This window comes from Xiphophorus maculatus, chromosome 5 (assembly GCF_002775205.1).
Source record: "Xiphophorus maculatus strain JP 163 A chromosome 5, X_maculatus-5.0-male, whole genome shotgun sequence".
In the NCBI taxonomy this organism is placed as follows: domain Eukaryota; kingdom Metazoa; phylum Chordata; class Actinopteri; order Cyprinodontiformes; family Poeciliidae; genus Xiphophorus; species Xiphophorus maculatus.
Genome location: NC_036447.1, coordinates 9,725,740 through 9,746,766, shown reverse-complemented (window position 1 = coordinate 9,746,766; position 21,027 = coordinate 9,725,740). Strand labels below are relative to the sequence as shown.

Below are 21,027 nucleotides of genomic sequence, written 5' to 3'. Positions count from 1 at the left end.
ACTTACTAGGTCTTCTGTTGCACCCAGGGAGACACTTGTCCTTTTACACCAACTTCACATTCAGGCCACTCAGTGAATTCATCCTCCAGCACATGCTCACATTTCCGTTGCCTCTGTCACAGACACACTCACACTGGAGCGTATTAGCTGAAGTCAGCCAGCAGAAGGGGGGGGGGGGGGGTTCAGAAAATACTCTGTCTGAATGCCACAAGATTACAGGAGCAAGACGAAGACCACAGCTGTTCTAACCTTTAAAATGACCCGACTCCGACTCCATGAAAAACCTTTGCTTCTATCCTTCTGTCCATTCTTCACAGGACTCTTCATACTTTAATTAACACTGGTGTTATCACAATACCAAGCATCACTCTCAAGTATCTACAGGTAACGAAGCACAAGAATTGAGTCATTTTTCTCAGGATTTGTTGAACCAAACACAAATAGCAAGTCAGCACCAGCCTGACTGTGAGAAACTGAACTTCCATGATGCACTTAGGTACGTGTCTGCTAACACTTGGTCCAAGGAATCTGACACTATAACTGTTGCTTTGTACATTTGCTCACTCGATAAGAATTTGACGTGGAATCACAAATTTATTGTCTGTTCTTTTTCCATCTACTGCTGCATAAAACATATTTTCAGCAGTTGCACAACATTTCATTTCACCACACGAGTTTTGAATTTTCCTTCAGGTGTCGGAGCGCTGCAAGCGCGTACATGCCAGCCGTTTACAGGGTTGTGTAGTCTGTGTGCCACATGCAATATAAACTGAAATTATGTCAAAAGTCACTTAATTACATTGATGTCAGTAATGCATGCAAATTCTTTGTGTGGGATTAATTAAAAAAAACAAAACAATTTGTATAACTTTTGACCAGACCAGTAGTACTATAAACACCCTCCATGGAGTTCTGGTTCTCCTCTCTGCATCCTCTTTTTCCCCTCTTTTTTTTTTTTACTAGTATCAATATTTCTCTCTTGGAAAAACACAATTTATGTTGCAGATCTTTGTTTGTCATGCCAAGAGATTCCTTTTGGAGCTGATGCTTCACCAACATGTGAGCACAAACTGCTGCCCTCCAGGGAAAGCTAATTGCTTTCAACAGAAACTCTCAGCGTCAACAAAATCAAAGCATAAAAAACATGATTGTGTTGCCAAGCCACTCGTTCCGTTTGCGGTGAATTTTACTCTTTGAATTGTTTTCATAATAATCAATGTATGAACTCATCCAGAATAAAGGCTGTGGTCACTATTCACTGGCAATAAGTTGACTTTGAACCTTATGGATGTCCCATCATTGCATATGGGCAATATATTTCTAGACAACGACTACATTAGAGGGACTCCATGCATGTAACCAAGCATGGGTGGATCAAAAATGTGGTCTATAACATCATTGCTTTTAAAATGTTGTGTATTAGTTTTCTATTTCAAAGTCCAACAAGTTAAAACACGTCAATGTTAAATGAGCGTTTGTGCAGATTTTGGGGGGAATTGGGAGAGAGGGCAAAATCCCCCAAAATGTCCACTTACCAAAAACAGAAATCTTAAGATTTGTTCCCCCAAAACCTCTGGGCCCAAAGCCACTGCCTTAGTAAACTTTTAGCAAAAGTCTGGGTCAGTGTGTACAACAGGAACAAGTTAACCCAGGGTACACAGACTAGGGTTTCAGTATACATGGAAAACCTTTAGTTATTACCTTTCAATGAATATGGCTCTGAGATGTGGCACTGACTGTTTCAGAATATCCCTCAACAGAAATGGCAATCTGTTATTTTCGTTTTCAGCAGGATAAGCTGCTCACGCCTCAATGGGTAAAAAGGCTGACATAAAATTAAGGCTGACTGAATGATAGATATGGATGTATACAAATGCAATGTGGGGATAAGATCATCAAAAGTGGACTACATACAGTTTTCTTTTCACACTTGTCATTTTACATCTGAAAACAATTATTAATTTTATTGGGATTTTATTTGATAGACCGTACGACAGCATATATAAATTAGTGGTAAGTGGAAGGAAAATTATAATTTGTAATTAAAACTTGACAATTTTTGTATTTAGCTGAAATAACACCCTGAAATAAAATCCAGTATAATAAACTGCCTTTAAAAGACAACAAACTAGTGATACACTCCGAGTAAAAAAAAAAAAATACAGCGGCTCTGTGAAGGTCTTAAGGTTTTCTAAGGAATGTAAGTGAAGAAACAGCTGCAAGAAGACCATTGGCTACAAGTACTTTTGCAGGAACCTGTATAAGAACAGACCATTTCAAAATGCTTTTAAATGCAGTAAAGTAATTTTTAGATCACTACTGTCGTTCCCGAAGTATTTTTTGGCCATTACATTTTTGTCTTTTTTGCCTCCAATGACATAGAACCAGAAGGTAAATAAAATTTGTTTCAAACACAATCAATTTGGACTGGCAAAAACTGAGAACAGTACTAACATTTTTAACTTGTGCTCTTCTTGCCATTAGCAGACAACTGTTTATGAAAATTGACACAAATAGATGCATACACAGACTTGATGGAGCGGCCTGATTCATATTGTCTTACTGTCACAGTCAGTGTAAGAGCTGCTGCTGATGCGAACGCTTCAACTTGTCAGACTAATTGTCCCTCTGAGGCTGACAGCCTCTTTTTATCCACTCAAGCTGCTTTGTTTATTTGGTACACCATGAATACACAAACAAAAAGAAACCATGTGGATGAAGGCGCCAGGCTGGCATTTCTTCTAAGAAATGCTTAGAAAAACACATTAGAAAATGTTCAAAGTGAGTAATGAGAAAAATAATTATGTAAATGCTGACTATGGTTGTGCGTGTCTCTTTACATGCCATTCTGAACTACCAGTTCTTACTGTTACGGCATAAAATATTGAATGTTTTATATTTTATATTGTTTTTTTCTTAATTATGGTAAACACCACACATTTGGGAGTAATAAAAGCTTCAAGCTCTCTTAGATACATCTGTGTCAGTTTAGATTTCAGATCAGTCTCTTGTAACATGCAAACATAATCAAATTTAGAGTCTAGTTCCTGCTCATGCTTGATAAAAATCTAAACAAACAATCAGTGATTACATTATTTCACAAACCAGAGCAAAATCTACCGTTTTCCCTTAAATTTAGCTTCTTCTTCCACAAACATTCCATGTCAAAATTTTGTGGCTGATTTCCGATCAATGTTAGACTTGCCAGTACCAATCTTTTTTAAAACAATCTGATTCATATTTAAGAACTAGAATGAATAGAAATGTGTTTTTGTGATTAGTATTAATATTTATATTAGGGCCAGAGGTGATGTCAGAAAGTAAAGACCAAATATTTATGGAACTGAGATTTCAAATAATTGTAGCATGATTATTAGCATGTTTAGCATGAATATTAGCAATTAGCTCAGTATAGCCTGGAGAAAAAGCATAGGCCAGTTTCCAGGATCAATGTATACCACCCTTTTAAAAAAGAGCTATGCTTTTAAAACCACAATACTTTTCATAAAACACTTTTCTTATGGTTTATGCTTGGGTCAGGGCTGCATTGATGCCACCCGCGGTCACTCTCATTTCTGCTGTTTACACAGAAGTAAGTCAGCTGTTTGCAAAGTCATGCCATGGGAAGTAAAGGAGCACCTCCCATTAGTGTTATTAAGATAAGGCTTTTCTGAAATGCAATGGACATGCTAAGAAGACAGAACTACATGTTTAGTAAGCAGCTAGGCAAGTAAGCCGATAGTCTGGCTGAAATAAACAAGCTAATTACCCAATTTTAGCTTGTTAAAAGAGCAGAGCAGCAATTTGGAAATTTACTTAAATACTTACACTAAATTCAGTGGGTGTTTAGTCCATATTTTACTTCAGTCTTCCATAATTGCTCATCACTCAACCAGATGTAAGCTTACAGAGAAATGTAAATGTGCATCACTACATGTGATGGAAGTTGAAATCAGTTTTTGATTTTGGTAAATATCTTTAGGTGAAGAAAAAACTTTTGTTAAATCATTGTCACTAAAAATTTAAGCAGACTGACAATATAATTGTTACTTTCCTGTTATAAATAATGGAAACCTGATCTTTTTTATGCAACTTTATGTGACAAAATGTAGGTTTACCCTGATTACTCATAAAGAGCTCTGCAAACTGGAGATGGATCCGTTAACTCAGAAATTTCTAAAATGCCTCGAACATTTCCAAATCCTCTTCCTTCCACAATAGACATAGGTTGAAAGTTAAAAAAACTGACTAGGCTGGCTGCACTCTGTTCAGTTTTCCTGTCATCTGCTGAAAATCTTGCTCTCTCACTGTCTCAGAGGATACTGAGGCTACTGCTCAAGTCTTCACGTGTAAAAATACAGTTTCCTTTTAAATAACTTGAACTCATCTTAATCCCGACACCGACAGTGAAAAAAGGCAACTATAAGTCTTCTTGCCTCAGTAACAGCCAGCAAACTGAAGAGTGTTGTGTCACCACAACCTGTTAGTTTAGATATGATGTGTTTACTGATCTGACGGTTTTTCTTTTACTTTCAATCACTCAGTGGCTGATGTGGATTGGCTGAACTGAAAATAATCAGGTTTTGGTGTGATTTCTTTGTGCCTCTGTTTTATCTGGCATTTACGTTTATGCTTGTATTAAATGATTACAACTCACCCACAACCATGAGGTTGAGCTCAAAGCCTTGTTTCATGGCCTTCCTCCTCATCTGCTCCAGGATGGCATCGATGCCAACGTAGCTGAAGTCTCCTCCATGGCTCTTCTCCCCCTTGCCTTGAGGGTTGGGATGATGGGGCTTGGCGGACTCGGACATGTTGCTGTGGCTCAGGCTGACCTCTGACCCTGAGGAAAGGCAAAAAGAAACAGAGGAATTATTCACTGAATTATTCAAAAGGAACTGTTCAAGATGTGAATACAAGTGAAACTGAGATGAAGGGTAAAGGCGTCTGAACACTAAGTAGTTCATTTCCTGTGTGAAACAAGACTCCAGGCTTCAAATCATACACTACTGCACCTATCCATTATTCAAATGACAAAGCTTTTCTTTTTGTCACGAACTTTTCAATTAAACTTAACCAAAATAAAAAAGCAACAACATAGCTGCACTGCAAAACAGTAAATGTACATGTTTTTGAAACAATGGGTGCAGAAGTTTGAATTCCAGTGAAAAACTCCAGCACTGCTTTGCACGAGTCTAAAAGCAGCAAGACAAACCAGACAAAACGTGGTTTGGACACAAAACAGTCACTACAAATCAGAACTTACCTCAATTTAGAGGAGGACTGCTGAAATGAAAAATGAAAATGAAGACAGTCTGCCAAGGCAAGGCTGCAACAAGCAGACTAAAACACAGCTCGGCTCTGCCAAAATGTGCTAGTGCATGCTTGCAGAAATCGAGTCACTCCTCTCGGAGGAGGAGACAACAGTTTCCTGTGCTCTAACAGAAACTTTTGGTAGTGTCTGTCTGAGGCTTCAAGTCACAAACCACAAACACATGTTTAAAGCTGAATGACAGCTTTAAACATATTCAGTCTACAGGTGTTTATCGTCGATTCTTCTGGTTGACAAAATCACAAAAGAGAGAGTTCAGTTTAAACGGTGCACAGTGACGAGCTTTACTTTTAAGAGTGGGATGTGTTTGTAATGGCCCATCCGTCTTTGCAAAACACTTTGACTCAAGTCAAATTGGGGGAAGAGAAGCACCTCCGTAATTCAAAAATCAACATAGATTCGGAACTACATTTAAGTTTGAGCTTTGACTGAGCCATTCGAAAACATAATGATGCTTTGGTCTAAACCAGTGGTCGCAAACTGCATTCCTTGAGGGCCAGAATCCTGCAACCTTTAGCTGCGTCCCTGTCCTACACACTTGAATTAAACAGTGAAACTGCCTCACTAGCATGAAGTCAAGCTGTACAGATCCCTACTAATGAGCTAATATTTGAACTAGGTGTGCTAAACCAGAGAGACATCTAAAAATTTCAGGACCCCGCCCTTCAGTACTGGGGTTTGAGACCACTGGACTAAACCATTTCACTGCAACTCTGGTTGTAAGCTTAGAGCTGGTATTTGCTGGAAAACAAAGTCGCTAACAAGTTCTCTTCTCAAGGCAAACTTTATATTTTCTCTGTACAATTACTTTTTTCTTGCACTAAAGCTAGATTTGCAATGTGCCCAACTTACAGCCAGTGCTGTGAAAATCTGCATATCCTCCAGAGTTATAATGGAGGATCTTGGCTGCTTCTCTTATCAGTGCTCTCCTTACCCGGTCAGACAGTTTAGGTGACCTAAACACATCTAAGGGTTTGTAGTTGTGCTATACACTCTCCATTTTCAGACAATGCATTGAAAAGAGCTCTTTGAGATGTTTAAAGCTTTGGATCTCGTTTTATGACGTTTTCCTGCTTTCAAATTCTCCACAACTTTGTCCCTGACCTGTATTCTCTTTTTTGTGTTATGACGTTTTATTTCTGAGGTGTCATAAAAAGCAGCGCCAGATGCATGCTGTTCTTTTCAGACAGTTGTTTCTAAAATACTTTCTAAATATTTATGTTTAATCTTCCCATGCATTCATTTTTTGCAGGAAAAAAAATTACACTGCACTGACGCTTAGGGTTTAACCAGTAGGAAAACATTTACAAAGCACTGCACATGCAATGTTTCTGAGGAACGTTTGTAATGACCAGTTGATGCAGCACTTGCAGTATGTGGGTGTTTTTTAAGGTTTTTCTTATTGTAAAGACAGAGGGCTAATAATACATTTCTAACGACTACTTTCGTCTGTCTCCTCATTAAACACCATAAATCTGCATGTGTCCTGTGATCATAGACTCTTCTACCTCAGACTTCTACATGGATTTCAAATGAATACTTCTGAAAATCTTCGTCTCTTCCAAGACTCACAGAATAACTGGAGTTTAGATTAGAAGGAAGAGCGCCACACCTTCAAAAGTCGCCGTCAGTCCTGCTAAATTTCAATGCTTTGACAGTTTAATGGTTAGCTGATGCACTTCGATACCACAAACTGCTCACCTAAAATGTAAGAGCCCCACTCAGTCAGTAATTAATCTCTATAGAAGTTTTTTTTCCACTCTCTCAAGATGCAATTTACCTCGCAGGACATTAATTCAAGTTTTTAAAAAAAGCAAACATGACATTTCTGGAGAACTGTGTAATCTATAATGTAATGTCAGCCTTCGGTTAGCACAGCATCACAGTGAGCACAAGTTGATTTAGAGCAGCAGTGCTTAAGAAACCCAACACATGTCTTGGATTTTGTACAATATTCCTAAGGTATTTGGATCCGTTTACATTCAGCTTTTGCTTGCAAATCTTCCCATGCAATATCATAAGGTATCATTTGGCTAACCCTGCACATGAACTGTTTCATACTGAACCCGAAAGGCATTGGAAGCCTCTTGAACGATGAATGATGCAGATAAGCTCTAATGACATACAAGTCTGTAGCCAAGCTGCTTTTTGGGCTCCACGACCCCAGAACTTGTACAAATAGAAAACATAATTTAATAGAGGAAAATACACAGCAAAGGCGCGGTGACAGCTACTCTGCAACAAAATTGACTTCCCCTTCATAGGCAGGCACTAGTACTTTCAGAGGCTGTATCTCTTCCAAGAGACTGCAATATTCAGCTTCCCCCTACCTGTAAAAACCTCTTATAACAAAATATTTTTGTTATAAGAGGCATAAGAGATTTCTTCATTAAATCTGCAACTCAACATTATGCCATAATAAACTTTCAGATCATGATAGAGGTACAGCATCAGTTAAATCCAAACCGTGCTCACGTGGGAACAATTTAACTGATGCACCAAAAAGGAACAATGCGTCAGCCATGAGAAACTGAAACTCGGTATGGCAAACCAACAAGAACAAACAGTACAAACAATAGCATCAGTGAGTGTATCAATGAATCTCTTCAGGAACTGAATATGGTCTCTAATGAGTAATCTCTTTAAAATATAACAAGAAAAGCTGGCCAGTTGACTAGTTTGGAATTTTTAGCTACCAAAATTTAATAGACGTAACCAGTAGGAATGGGCCAGTTACAGATATTAAGACATATACTGTACTAATATATGTATATATATGTATATTGTATATTTTCAGTTCTTTTAGATGAGATTTCATAGAAAGAGATGCTGTGACGCACATGTTCTCTCTTTTACTTGTTTCTGTGTATTGCTGGTCAGCTGGCTAAAAGGCAGCAACTGCAATTTACTGTGATTGACAAAGATACATTTGCTATTAAGAAGTCGTACTGTCTAAATAAAATGGCCTTTGACAATACCTTTTACTAAGTTTATCCAGCTTTTCCTTCCAGATTAGGGCTCAGTCACTACCTCAGTTCAAGTATCCTGTAAATCTTGTGACCTTATCTCATTTGAGTCAAATTAAATGAATAGGCAGATTTTTTAAAACCACATGTTAACCAACTGAGGGACAGCTACACAAAAAGGGAAAATATTGTAAAAATTATGATGGGTTTCTATTTTTGCATCATATCTGTAATAATGTATTACTAAATAACAGTAGTTACCAAAAACTACTGCTTTTGTATTTCAGATAAAAGTCAGATCCTTTTCTACATTTCATTTTGTTTTACATTTTTTGAATAACATATCTTGAAACTGTTATATTTTCACTCATTGTCGCCAAACAATTTGAACTTTGTACCATCTCATGATTACTGCAAGAACATGCTACACAACACCAAGCAAATTATTTTATATTTTTTACCACAACATGCAACATGAACATTTAGAGGTTCAGCTTTGTTTGAATGAATGAAGTGGATGAGTTTTCTTTGCATGAATGGATCAATCGCATCAAAGAGATAACCCCAGGCTCTGGTCATTTATTTTTAAATGCAGACACTTTAGAGGTGGGTTCAGGATTTAATCGCTCACATTGGTGAGGATGAAGTTTGCTCATAGGTTGAGCAAACTTCAGAGTTACTGGTTGCAAGGTTGTCCAAAAGATTGCATGACAAGTCTTCATGTTTAATAAAAATGAGTTCCTGCTGTGAGTTTTATCTTGGTTTCCTGTTTGTCACTGAGGACTTGACAGTAGAAAAACCACAGACTTCACATCCGCAGTCAGGCAGCTCAGACGTTAGCAGCTGAACACAGGAATTCATTTATTTTCTACTATTAGAAGCACCTAGAATAGCAGGTGCAATGTGTTCTTCAGGAACATACTGAATGATGACACTGAAGTCATGTTTAGTGCTTCTTAATATGATATTAGTTTTATTAGTTAATTTTGGATGGAGTGGTGAGGAAGTAAAAAACCAAGGAAAATTGCTGCTTCACCTCTGGCTAGTATTGTGTGTTTTTGTGTTTGTTTTTTTGTCTTAAATAAATATAGATAATAGGGGGTTTGACAACGAACTCGCCCAAGAAGACGAAATGTCTGAATCTAATTGCTCATATGTTCCCAAAAATGTTCCAATAGCAATACTTATTTTTCTTTTTTCCCAAACTACCTGCTCAGACCTAGCTCTATTATATTGGAACATTGTTTTGTCAGAGGAAGGCTCATCTTTGGTTGGTTGCCTAGGTGAAGACATCAACACACCATGCAGCACCCCATCCTACCAGATGTCACAGCAAGAACCATCTGGTCCACATGAACGAAAGAAAAATATGGGGCAGTGAAATGTTAGGATAACTACAGACAGCTACAGATTGACCTAGAGTGGACAGAGTTTTGGTCACAGATGAGATGTGGTGAGCTCAATTTTTAACTAAATATAACCCAACCTAGCTTTAGAATCTAGACTTGAGCTCCACGCTTTGGCCAATTACTGAGAAAGACTCTCAACCATCCAATTGGTGGAGCAGATTACATCCTGCAAGACATTTTTCCTAAATCATTTCTTAAAGTTTGTTCAGTTATTTTCCCAAAATCATTAAGCAGATTGAATGGCTCCAACATTCTCAGGTGTATTTATGCTATAATTTATTTTGTTGGAAAGTTCTCAAATTACTTCCAGTCATACGCAGTAATGAGCTGCTCTGAATCACTGTACGAAATTAAAGTCATTTAATGACATAGATTTTGATGTTTTTAAACCCCCAAATTATCTGCTGTGACTTTTATATTTTCCTGAAGGGCTGTCTACCAGTATCAACATATCCAAAGTTTTAAAAATTTTAATCTCAAAAGCCGCCAAGATCTTTTGCCAAAGTACTTTAAATTGGGTTGTGTGGAGCACAGAGTAACTCTGCAGTGCTCTATGACCACCACTTGCTGTGCAATGCTGCCTAGCTTGCTGAAGGAAGGCCTAAAAGACAAAATTAGATAACTGGTTACAACAAAATCAGAGTAACCAGTAAATAACATTGTTACCAACTGTGCCATTTTGCAGCCCAAATCATAGGTATTCTTTTATTTAAATTTTTTTAAATGTTAAATCCCATAAAACTATGGTGTTTTATTCAAGGTTATACCCTGAAATCTCATACTAGCCCATGCCTACTTTAAAGTTAAGGAAGCACAGTACAGTTTGAAATGAGCGCTGGATTATGATGAACGTCATAAGCATAATGCAATTGTTGGGTCTGGCAATGCCTTATGGAGTAACCATATTTAAGTCACTGCCACTGATCAATAATAAACTGGAGATCAGTTCCACTCACAATGACAAGCCAAACACAAGATCAGCAATAACAAGCTTAAAAGGATTACACAGATTTGATTACACTAAACGTCATGACGGTTAGCATTATGGCGGAGCTTCACTGATATTAACTGCACTAGCTTCTCATTTCTTGTGCTACCTACTGCATCTGTACTTTTAAAGTCAAATAAATACTTAGGTTCACATTCCACTGTACGACATATGAGGCCAACGATGGCTGCACACTGCCGTAAAACAAAACAATTTTCAAAGAGGTCTCAGGAATGCCACCAGACACTGTCACTTGTGATGGCCTTTGGAGAATGTGGCCTTTGGCTTTATGTGGAGCAGAGCAGATGGTCTCAAACACCCCTAAAAGACTGAAAAAAATGTGAGGAGACAAAGAGTGGGGTCATCACATGGGGGGAATCACTGAGATAAAGAGCACTGCCAGAGATAAGTGTTAAAATACCAGAAACAAGCCGCCTGAGCGCAGCTGGGATCAATGGTTGTAAGCGGAGACTGACTAAATGAAAAAAAGCAAAGTCCAACACAGCAGGGAGGACACTGTTCTGCTGTGTGCCATTGTGAGAACCCACTGACCACAGCTATAACTCAAAGCCTGAACATTTCTGAGAAACATGGAAGGGAAACTAGGAGGGTCCCACCGCAAGACCAGCTAGCAGCTGCAGAAGGGGTAGGGGTATGGGGAAAAGGACAAACAGAGCCCGTAGTGCAGTAAATCTGGAAGCCACTAATCACTAAGTGGTAAGGGGGGCTGGCTGGTTTAAATACTTTCATTCTGAATGTGACGAAGCAATTCATGAGGAAATTAGAAGTGTTTCACAGCTGACCGCTAACTCTTCAGGTTGTGATATTTCAATGTTATGCAAATATTTTGTGTTTTAGAAATGAAGGGTGAATTCCCTCACTTAAGAGGTTTCAGAAAGTAATTCTTTCTTTTTTAATTGAAATGTGATTATAATTAAAATATATCTAGCTTTCAGGTACATTTTTCTTTAATGGTCAGTAAGTCACTTCAAGTGAATCATTTAGAAATTCACCAAGCAGAAATTTTGTAAACCTGTAACCTGCTAATACTTACTCAGGCTGATTCTAATGTATTGATTTAAAATTAAAATAAATAATAAAAGAGTGCACCTTTTTTTGCTTTTTACAAATATCTAAAGGATTACTTTTCTACAGAGGAACTTTGCTGCAATACATTAACCTTCCTGTTATCTGCTGACATCTAATGCAATGTAAATGAACAACAGGCATCCTTCTATAAAAATTTTAATAGGCTTTCAAAAAGGCTTCTTATTCTTTTTCCTCTGACTTCATTTCCATACACCTTACTGAAAACAGCTGACACATCGTCTTCTCTCTGCAATAACATCCAAACTGAGAAGCGTTGTCAGCACGATTGAGTACAACTAGGTATGGTGTGTTAGAAAAAAAAAAGGTTGATTTCTAATTTCCAAACAAATAATTACCAATCAGGACATAAAGTCATGCAAAAAATAATCTGATTTTCTAGAAAACACTGTGAGAAACAATGTTATAATTCCAAAATATCAAGATTGTCTAGTTGATCAGAAATAAAATGTACAGGATGCAACCTGATCATTCAAAGCAAGAGACTAACTCATTTAAATATAACCATGTTGAATTTCTCCACATGCCAGAAACTATATGTTTTATTTCCAGTCATAATTTCAAGAACCAAATCTGACAGATGACCTATAATTACTTAATCACACTGCCACAGCGCTGAAGAAGAGACCACCATAACTGTACCTCCCCCAGCGCCGACAAGCTGTCAGCCCTGAAAGGACATGACATGTCCGACTTCCTCCCAGCAATGACATACATGTAGAGCAGAAAGCACTGTCTCCTGTGGGCATCCACAGAGATAAACAGAGCAAGACATGTACGCAGAAATGTGTCACCCTTCACTGAACAACAAAGAAATAACCAAAAAACAGAAGTACTATGTTAAAGGCGTAGTATAAATGTAACCAAGTTGCAGAGAGGAAGAACTTTAGAAAAAACAGAAATGTAAAAAGCAGCATTTGCAGACAGTCCCGTTGTTCACAGTTAAACATGTTCACACCTCACCTCTTTGCAGCTCGACTGCCTGCAGGCGAATTCTTTGGTCAGAAACAGCAAAAGTGTGATGATCGTCCACAACAGCAACAAAACACTAAGCATTTACAGATGTTGTTGTATCATTCAAGATTTTAGGTTTGAAAATGGACGTGTCAACTACACCCTATACAGTTTCTAAAAGCAACATCTGTGTCTGGAGTTTGGCTAAAAGGAAAGGAGACCAGCCCTGAACAATCATGCTGACGTTTTCAATCACTTGTGATTGGGTTACTCTTTATCAGAAGCTTTATCTGATTAGCAGTGCTTTAAACATTGACTAGGTGGATTGAAGCACTTTTTTATGTAAATCAATGCTTTAAATGACAAATATTTATATCCAATATGATGCAGTTGCAGCACTGATTCAACAGAATGTCTGTTGGGTGTAATACATGTAAGTTCATTAACGAAGCAGCCTTTGTTTGGAAAATGGTAGATAGTGAACCCTTAGTACTGCAAAAGTCACTCTTTGAGTGACCATTTTGTCACTCAAAGAGTGAGGTGTGATTTTCACACCATTTCTCAGTTGGAGCGTTCAGGTTTCAAAACCCACCTCAACCATTTGACTAATGGAAATATTACAAAGCTGTCAGAGTTTAAAATATTATCTGAAATAATACATAGAGACAGCTGATCTGCAGAACATGATGAAATCTAAGCTCTGGGCAGTCAGGTGCTGATCAGAGGTAGTTAATACTTTTGAGATGTTATTTCAGTATTTCTACATAATGTTTTTTGCACTTGAAGTCATCCGTTTTGTGATCATGCAGTACAATTCTGCCAATCAAAAAAATTTAAGAAATCATAATTTTCTTATCTGGGCTGCTGTAAATTGAATTAAAAGAACAGTAATTTTAGTGACCAAAGAGCTTTAACTCTGCAGGATGCAGTGGAAACAATTCTAATATCTTTTGCCTCATAAATCTGAAATTTTACTGAATGAATTATTATAATCCAAACACAACCTGGAAAATTATTGGGCTCAAAATATATATTTTTCCCTTCTGCACTTTAGGAATTGGACAGGGAGTATAACAATGTGATATTAGCTAGCACCAGGCAATTAGTTGAGCTATCTCCTGGGAAAGCATCCCAGCTTAACAGAGTTGTTGTTCATAACTTGCAAATGATTTTAAAACAAAGTTTCCTAAATCAGTGTGACGAGTGACACTGGTTACTTTTTACATGACGGCAGTCTTTTCAAACCAAAAAGTTTCCAAAGAGGCAAATTTCTCCTTTTTTTGGTTAAAGAGCACTTGGTTCTTTTTAGCCTTCTGAATAAGCAGTTCTTAGCAATGAGAGGGGGAGGGGCAGTGCTGCAACCCCAGTTACTCCAAAGTTTTCTCTGGCATCTCAATAAAAGGACTTTAACCGTGTAAATAACTCAACAGTAGCAGTTTTGAATCTGGTTACACCGTGATACTCGTCCATGTCCAGACATAATAAACTCAGTTTGCTAGGACAAGTCTTCTCTGACCTCCTTAGACTGACAAAAAAACTTTAGGAAAGAAAACTTCTGATCTAAGAGACCTGGGTGTAGTATCCAACAATGCAACTATTCAGGAAAGAGAGGGCAAGTCAGAGAGGAAGACCATGTGACACAGTGAACATGTGGTTGATGGATGATACTTCGAAAGTCTGAAAGCTTAACATAAATCAAAGGTCAGTTATTATTTTCTGATTAATAGCAGATCTGAAAATCTAAAAATAAAACAAGATAGATTTTTTTTTTCTTCTCCCCCAACAAATTATTGTTGAGACAATCAAAATTAAGCTGCATCAAAACAGCTTGGCTTCACTGATCTGGGCCAAACTGAGGCTGGGAACTCAAGGGATTGTGGTAAGAGGTGAAGCCACAGAAGAAAGACAGACAAATCACTAATAGAGTGGGAAGAGGCTATTTTGATTGGTCAGCTGGGATGGTCAAGCTTCATTTTGGAAGTTTGACCATCTATGCATGTTGCAGAGCAGAGGACACAATGGGTGGTGGTGGTGGGGGGGGAGAAAGAAAAGAAGAGGGGAGGAGGAATGGGAGTGCTGACCCCCCACACTCTCTCCAATGACTGAACAATGAGAGAGCAGGGGAGCAGATATTCCACTAAGTATAAGGCTGTCAAACAAAATTACGGTCTTTCCACACACCTCCTCGCAAAACACGCTCAAGCTTCACCTTTCTGCTTCAGAACTTCAGTCCAAGCACAACACAGCAACGAACACCTGGCAAAATGAGAAACAAGCAGCTTCAACACATCCATTTCAACCCCCTCTCTGTTTTCCTACTTTACTCTTCAAGCCTAACACTTTTTTTCTTTCTTCGTGAAACCATTCCCAAGTTTTAGCACAAGACAGAAAGAGCAGAGCAAACATGAAAAGTGACAACTCACCCAACCCTTTCCTCTCCTTCTATTTCCTTCTCTCCCACTCTCTTCCTTTCTGAATCACAGCTCCAGCTTGTGAGGCCAAACTGCTTCTGTTGCTGCTGCTCCCTGGCCACGCCCACAGTGTCACGTGACCGCCATCCCAAGGCACTCGTCTGCCACACCCCTCATTCAGAGAAAGTCAGTGGAGAACTTTAGGGAAACAGGAGAGTTTTCCCAATCCACGTGGGAGCGAGAAAAACAACTTGAGAAAGAAAAAATTGTCTATGTAACAACTGAAAATGCAAATAGACTTCAACCTGTGTGTGTGCGTGATTGTGTTGGTATAATATTATCTTTCCCTCCTCCTGTGTGTGTCCATCTGCTCCTTCCCTCCCACTGCTTTGTTTAACAGAGGAGGGTATTAAATTTTACAAACTGTGTGTGGACAAGCTGAGGAGATTTGGTCATCTCCTTTCCTCGGCGATCACTAGCTCTCTGTCTCTGGGAGGCACAAACACAGCATCCCTCCAGCTCTGACTAACACATGATTAAACCCATGACTAACTCAAAACTCTTCTATATTTAGACATTTAAAGAGATCATTTGTAAAAGAGGCTATACTTTAGCTTGGATTAGTGTAAAAACGGGGGGCCAAATAAGACCGCTTAGCATGATAAGAAGTCTCATTAAACAAATAAAGCCGACCAAATACACACACTTTTAATCTTACAGTGTTTTAAGTTTGAAAGGCTATTTTATATCAAGATGTGGTGATAAACAATATACAATTACTTTTATTTTAACCTCTAGCATTACATTCTTCAACATCAAATGGATTTGAGATGTTTTATTAAACTAGTATATTGTATTCTGACTAAATTCTTCAAAATTTAGCTCTATCAAAAGAAAAAAATACATACTTTAATTAACCCTCACTTTGATCTACTGTAATCAAAAATTAATAATTTGCTTTCTTGAATAAAAAAGAAAAGAAGTGGTTGTGGATTTTTATACTTCAGTCACTGATTTCACCTTTGCATGTGGCCACAAATTGCTTATAGTTTTATACTAAAGCATGTTAGGCTCACACAATACACGTGGAAATTATTTTCCACATAACTGGCATCTATTCCTTTAAGAAAGGATATCCTAAAAGCTAAACAACACCAGCTAGACTGAGTGAAGCTGCGTCGAATTTAACATTGGCAGCAAAACAAATGAAACTGTTTCCAAATGTTCCCTAGAAATTTGAATCACTCCTGCATCCTGTGACCCCTGCAAACCCCAACTGCAAGACTGCAATGTCAAAAGGAAAAAGAAATATGTTCTGGGAATAAACTTAATGATTAAAGTGAAAGACGGGTTGAGATTATTGATGAGTTTGAGTGACATGGACAACTCAGTGATTTATTTGTTCCTGTGTTGATATGGGTTGATACTTTTTTTCCCATCAGCACCCTGGCTGAAGGTCTAAGAGACGTTTATAACGTTCAGCAAAAAGGCTTCCTTCCTGCCACGGCTGGGTTTCAGTCTTTGTCTTGGTTGTGGTTTTCTTGTGAAAGTCAAAGTAGAAAATTGTGTTTATCGGGTACTTTTGGCAAATGTAAAAGGTATGCGTATTAATTGTCCTTATAGACATAATGAAATTAATTTTAAAAATCTCAGAAAATATGTTGAATCCGATCTGAAAGAACTGACATGGAGCAGAGGTTTGTCTACTTGGAAGGTCACTTAAGAATCTTACAAAAATTGAATCTGTGTTCTGCAGACAAAGTTATGCAAACTTTTTTCAAGGACACAACTCAACATTTACGACCTCTTGTCTACAGAGAAGATATCTGATCTGTCTTTGCTTTAACTTATCGATGTTTTATGAGTAAGCGAGGATTTTTCTTCCAACATTTCTTTTTCTTTTTTGTTTAAATTGGCTTTGATGTCTCTTGAGAGAAATCTTAAATGTTTTCCCCAACATGCATCAACAGTGTAGCCCTTTTGATATGACAGCATTTTGTTGCATATCTCCTCTTATCAAAGAAAATGTTCCCATAAAGTTGTCTCCACTCAGTAAGCAATGTTCTCTAGATGAAACCCATGACACACCAGTGTCTCAAGCTGCCATTTCCTCTTGTGGGAACCTAAGATCAAATGAGAAGTCTGTATGATGTGACAGACTGGAAAAAAGAGAAAAAGTAGCATTTACAAAATCAAGGGAATGGATAGTGTGTGGGTGTGCATGCATGCAAGTGACCTTGTTCATTTCCATTCAACACAAGCAAGCTAAAGTGTTAAGGTAACAAGATACGCTCCTGACAAATACGCTTTTATATTTACCTTGTTCTTGTGTCTTAGGAGAAAAAAATGTGAGGATTTTTCACCTTAACCCCAGAGAGGTTATTTAGAAAAGCAACCAATCATGAAATCCTTAGGGCTAACGAATCGTAATCTCCAATCAGAGGGTCCATGTCACGTCCAGCCCATGTCAGATGACAAGAGAAGAGGCACAAAAGAAGAGTTGATGGTGAGTTGGACGGAGCTAAATACAGGGCAATTCTAGAGGAAAACCTGTTAGAGGCTGTGAAATATTGGACAGAGGTGGAGGTTTACCCTCCAGCAGGACAAAGGACCTAAACATAATGCCAGAGCTGCAATGGGAACCTGTAGATCAAGACTATTCATGTGTAAACTGATTTTTATCCAATCTGCCTTTCAATCTGTAAAGTTATCTACATTACAACCCACATCAAAAATTAACAACTTTTTCAGTAATTGCGGAAAAAGTTGGTTCTGCAAAGTGTTGACTGGAGGGGTGGGAGAGGTGGGAGAGGTCGGGTGAGTACAAATACACACAGACTTCTAGAATTGGATAAATAATAAATATCCTTGCACTTCCCAACTTGCACTACCTTCGATCCATCACATACAAATCCTGATAAAATTGTTTTGAAGTGTTTGGTTGTAAGAAAACAAGAAGTGAGAAAGTTCTTGGGAGTATGAATCTTTGTGGGAGACGCTGTTTGACGGGTCAGTGGGGGAGATCTGCGACTGGCCCAGGTCAGGGATGATTGCTGAGGATAGATGGAGGAGTTTGAAGGGTCCGATTAAAAGAGTCATTTTTGTAACTCAGCAGCTCAAGCGACTCTGGGACATGTTCTCATATAGAGAGGGGGAGAACAGAAAGAGAAGGAAAGGAAGGACGTTAAGGAAAAGAGGAGACAGGAAGAAAGAGATAAATAAGGAGGACGGGGGTGGGTAGAAAATTATTGCTCGAAAAGGAGAAAGGGAAAAGAGGAGGAACATCTGGCTTGGCCTGGATATCTACAGGGAAGATAGTTCTGTTACAGTCTTCCTGTTGTGTGTTTTGTGCCGCTGTTGCTCCACTCCCCTGTGGTGCAAATGGAGACAGCATGTGTGACGAGTGAGGACTCCCCACTGCGGGCCCCCAGGACTCAGCAGCCTCCGTCCCTATCTGACATCACTCCCACATGTTACCAATACACTTAAATTAAAGTACCGTACACATGCACATCCCGAGCTTCTTAATACCAATATACACGTCTTTACAAAAGTATTCACTCCCCTTGAACTTCTCCTTGTTGCATTGTTACTTGATAAACTATTAAAAAGTAGTGAAATTATGTTTTTTATATATATATAAACACAAATGTAAAGGTCTGGCGTGTATTTTTCAGCAGTATTATTGAAAAGGTTGTTGATTTTTTTTTTCCTTCTGAAAAGTGAACTTCTGACTGATTCTCAAGTCTTGCTATTTCTAGCAGGTTTTTCTTCCAGAATTGTTTAGTAATGAGTTGCATCCATCTTTCCTCCACCTACTAAAGAGTAGCATGCCCACAGCATGATGCTACCACCACCACACCACACATGATGTCCAGTCAATAGTTTCCCCAACATAAGATATGCATCATGGGCCACTTGGTTGCTTGTGGTGTGCATTTGCAGATTGTAATTTGTGCAATATTTTGAAAACTACAAATATTAATCACAAGGTGCTACTGTGGACAATTACATCAAATTTCAATAAAACACATGCTATTTGGTAGCAGTGTGACAAAAAAAATGAAAAAAGTAAGTTAATAAAAACTCTTTCTTTTTCACTTGCTGCTTTTATGGACTTTAGATATGGTTACCCCAAAGTGGACAGAAAAACTGAGCAGATTTTATGGTTTTCATTGATAGAACAGTGTTTGCTTGTGATATTTATCTGTGAATTCTAAGCCGCCAAAGTTTTCTTCAGCTGTGTTTAGTGGAAACATCCTTCCAGGACTCAGACAGTCTGAGAGAAACTGCAGCCTTAACCAGCCAACTACAATAAGTTTAAATCATGTGTTCTTTAAAATAACACCACAAAGGCAGTGAATTGAGAGACTGTTTCTCCAAAAAATGAAAAAAAAACTAAGCAGCAGAGTCTCACAAGAGGGAATACTGCAACTATATTACAACAGTGGAAAAAGGGCAAATCATTCATCAATTTCCCTTATCCACATCTTTACAAGCATTATGAGCATCGGACATGTTTGGCTTCAACCAGCCAGTGTCCAATATCAGTTTAGTGAAACAACGCATGAAAGCCTTTGAGATAAGTGTTAACAACCAAACTTGATACTCACCAAGCGTGAAATCTGTGTGGTTGCTGTATATTTCACTGCAAGTAGAAGTCATCTCTCCTGTGAGCCTTTTTCTGTTTCACCTCTTGCTTGGATGGGGATTCAAAGGTCCAACTTCACACTTTATCAGGTTAGCAGCTGTTAGTAAGTTTTCTTTGCAACAACAAGATCTAATTGAAGAAACAATCCCTTCCCGGACTCATACACACTTAGATCTATCTCATGATCTTCTCGAGGCAAAGCCTTCCCTAATGAACAATAAACAGAGCGACTCCATGGGCTCTGCCTTCTGGGGAATCCCTGGATCTGCAGGGGCAGGGGACGACTCAAAGCCAGTAAGAGGGAAGAAGAAAAAAAAGGCGGAAGCAGCTCTGTAATTAAACTATTTGTGTAGTTGCTGCATGTCTTCCAGAAACATCTAACCGAGTTATGATGCTAATTATCTTTAATGGAAACCCCACGAAGACAGAAGCAAGGAGGCAAATTACGGCCAAGGGAGAAGTTCTGCTTTCAGGGATCAGTGAGCATCACTTTTACTCTTTTTACCTCCAGAATTTCCAGCTGCCAGTGCTTGTTCCTTTGAAACAGCTTGCCCCCTGCCCCCCTTCAGTGTTGAATTCCTCATCCTTGCCTGCCTCCTGTTCTCCTGAGTGATGTTGATGTGTTCAGTCTGCTGTGTAGCATCACTGAGCTTTTCGTGCCATCCAGACTGGAGGTGAAAGTTCACTAGACATTTATCTGAGCTCCACCGACACGTCTATTTTTCAAACAGATTATGGCGTTCCCTTTTGGAAAGAGAACCTAAAAGCTTCCTTTGAATTATCCAAATCCCTAAATTGTCAGCGTAAATCTCTGTGACAACAAAAGATCACCCTTATGAATGGTGCTTTTTAATGTTTAGGCAAGAGTAGCTTCTAAGATGTCATAAGAGGAAATACTTTTTAATACACAGTCCTGCAGTCGGCTAAGTTTGTAGTTTACTCTTCAAAGTCTAATTTAAACTGCGCATATTAATTTGTCACTGAAAGTACCTGTCCATAACATGATAAAGATTTTAAAAGCTTTTTCATATAACTTTGCAATGTGCATTCAGTCTTCATAATACATTTAGATAGTGACTTCTGAAGCTGCTCGCTGTTTTCTGTACCTGTTTAGTTCTTGTGCGTTTGTAGTGGAGGAGAGGACTGCTGTTGGATGAATAATACTTGATTTTTAAAAAAGTACTAGCTCCACTAGCAGATTATTTTTAC

General features: G+C 38.4%; 1 protein-coding gene across 7 annotated transcripts in view; it reads right to left on the bottom strand.

The window, feature by feature from the left end:
• Window positions 1-21,027, bottom strand: part of LOC102233741 (septin-9-like) — an 83,813-nt gene that overhangs the window by 14,039 nt on the left and 48,747 nt on the right. For 3 of the 7 annotated variants that reach the window (XM_023334163.1, XM_023334162.1, XM_014476128.2), the window contains exon 3: window positions 4,658-4,843. In XM_023334163.1, the coding sequence (XP_023189931.1) occupies window positions 4,658-4,843 (186 nt within the window). Of the gene's footprint in view, window positions 1-4,657; window positions 4,844-5,266; window positions 5,374-14,937; window positions 14,957-15,179; window positions 15,286-19,780; window positions 19,997-21,027 lie in introns of those variants that run through there. The other 4 variants (XM_023334164.1, XM_023334165.1, XM_023334167.1 and 1 more) reach the window with 4 other exon arrangements.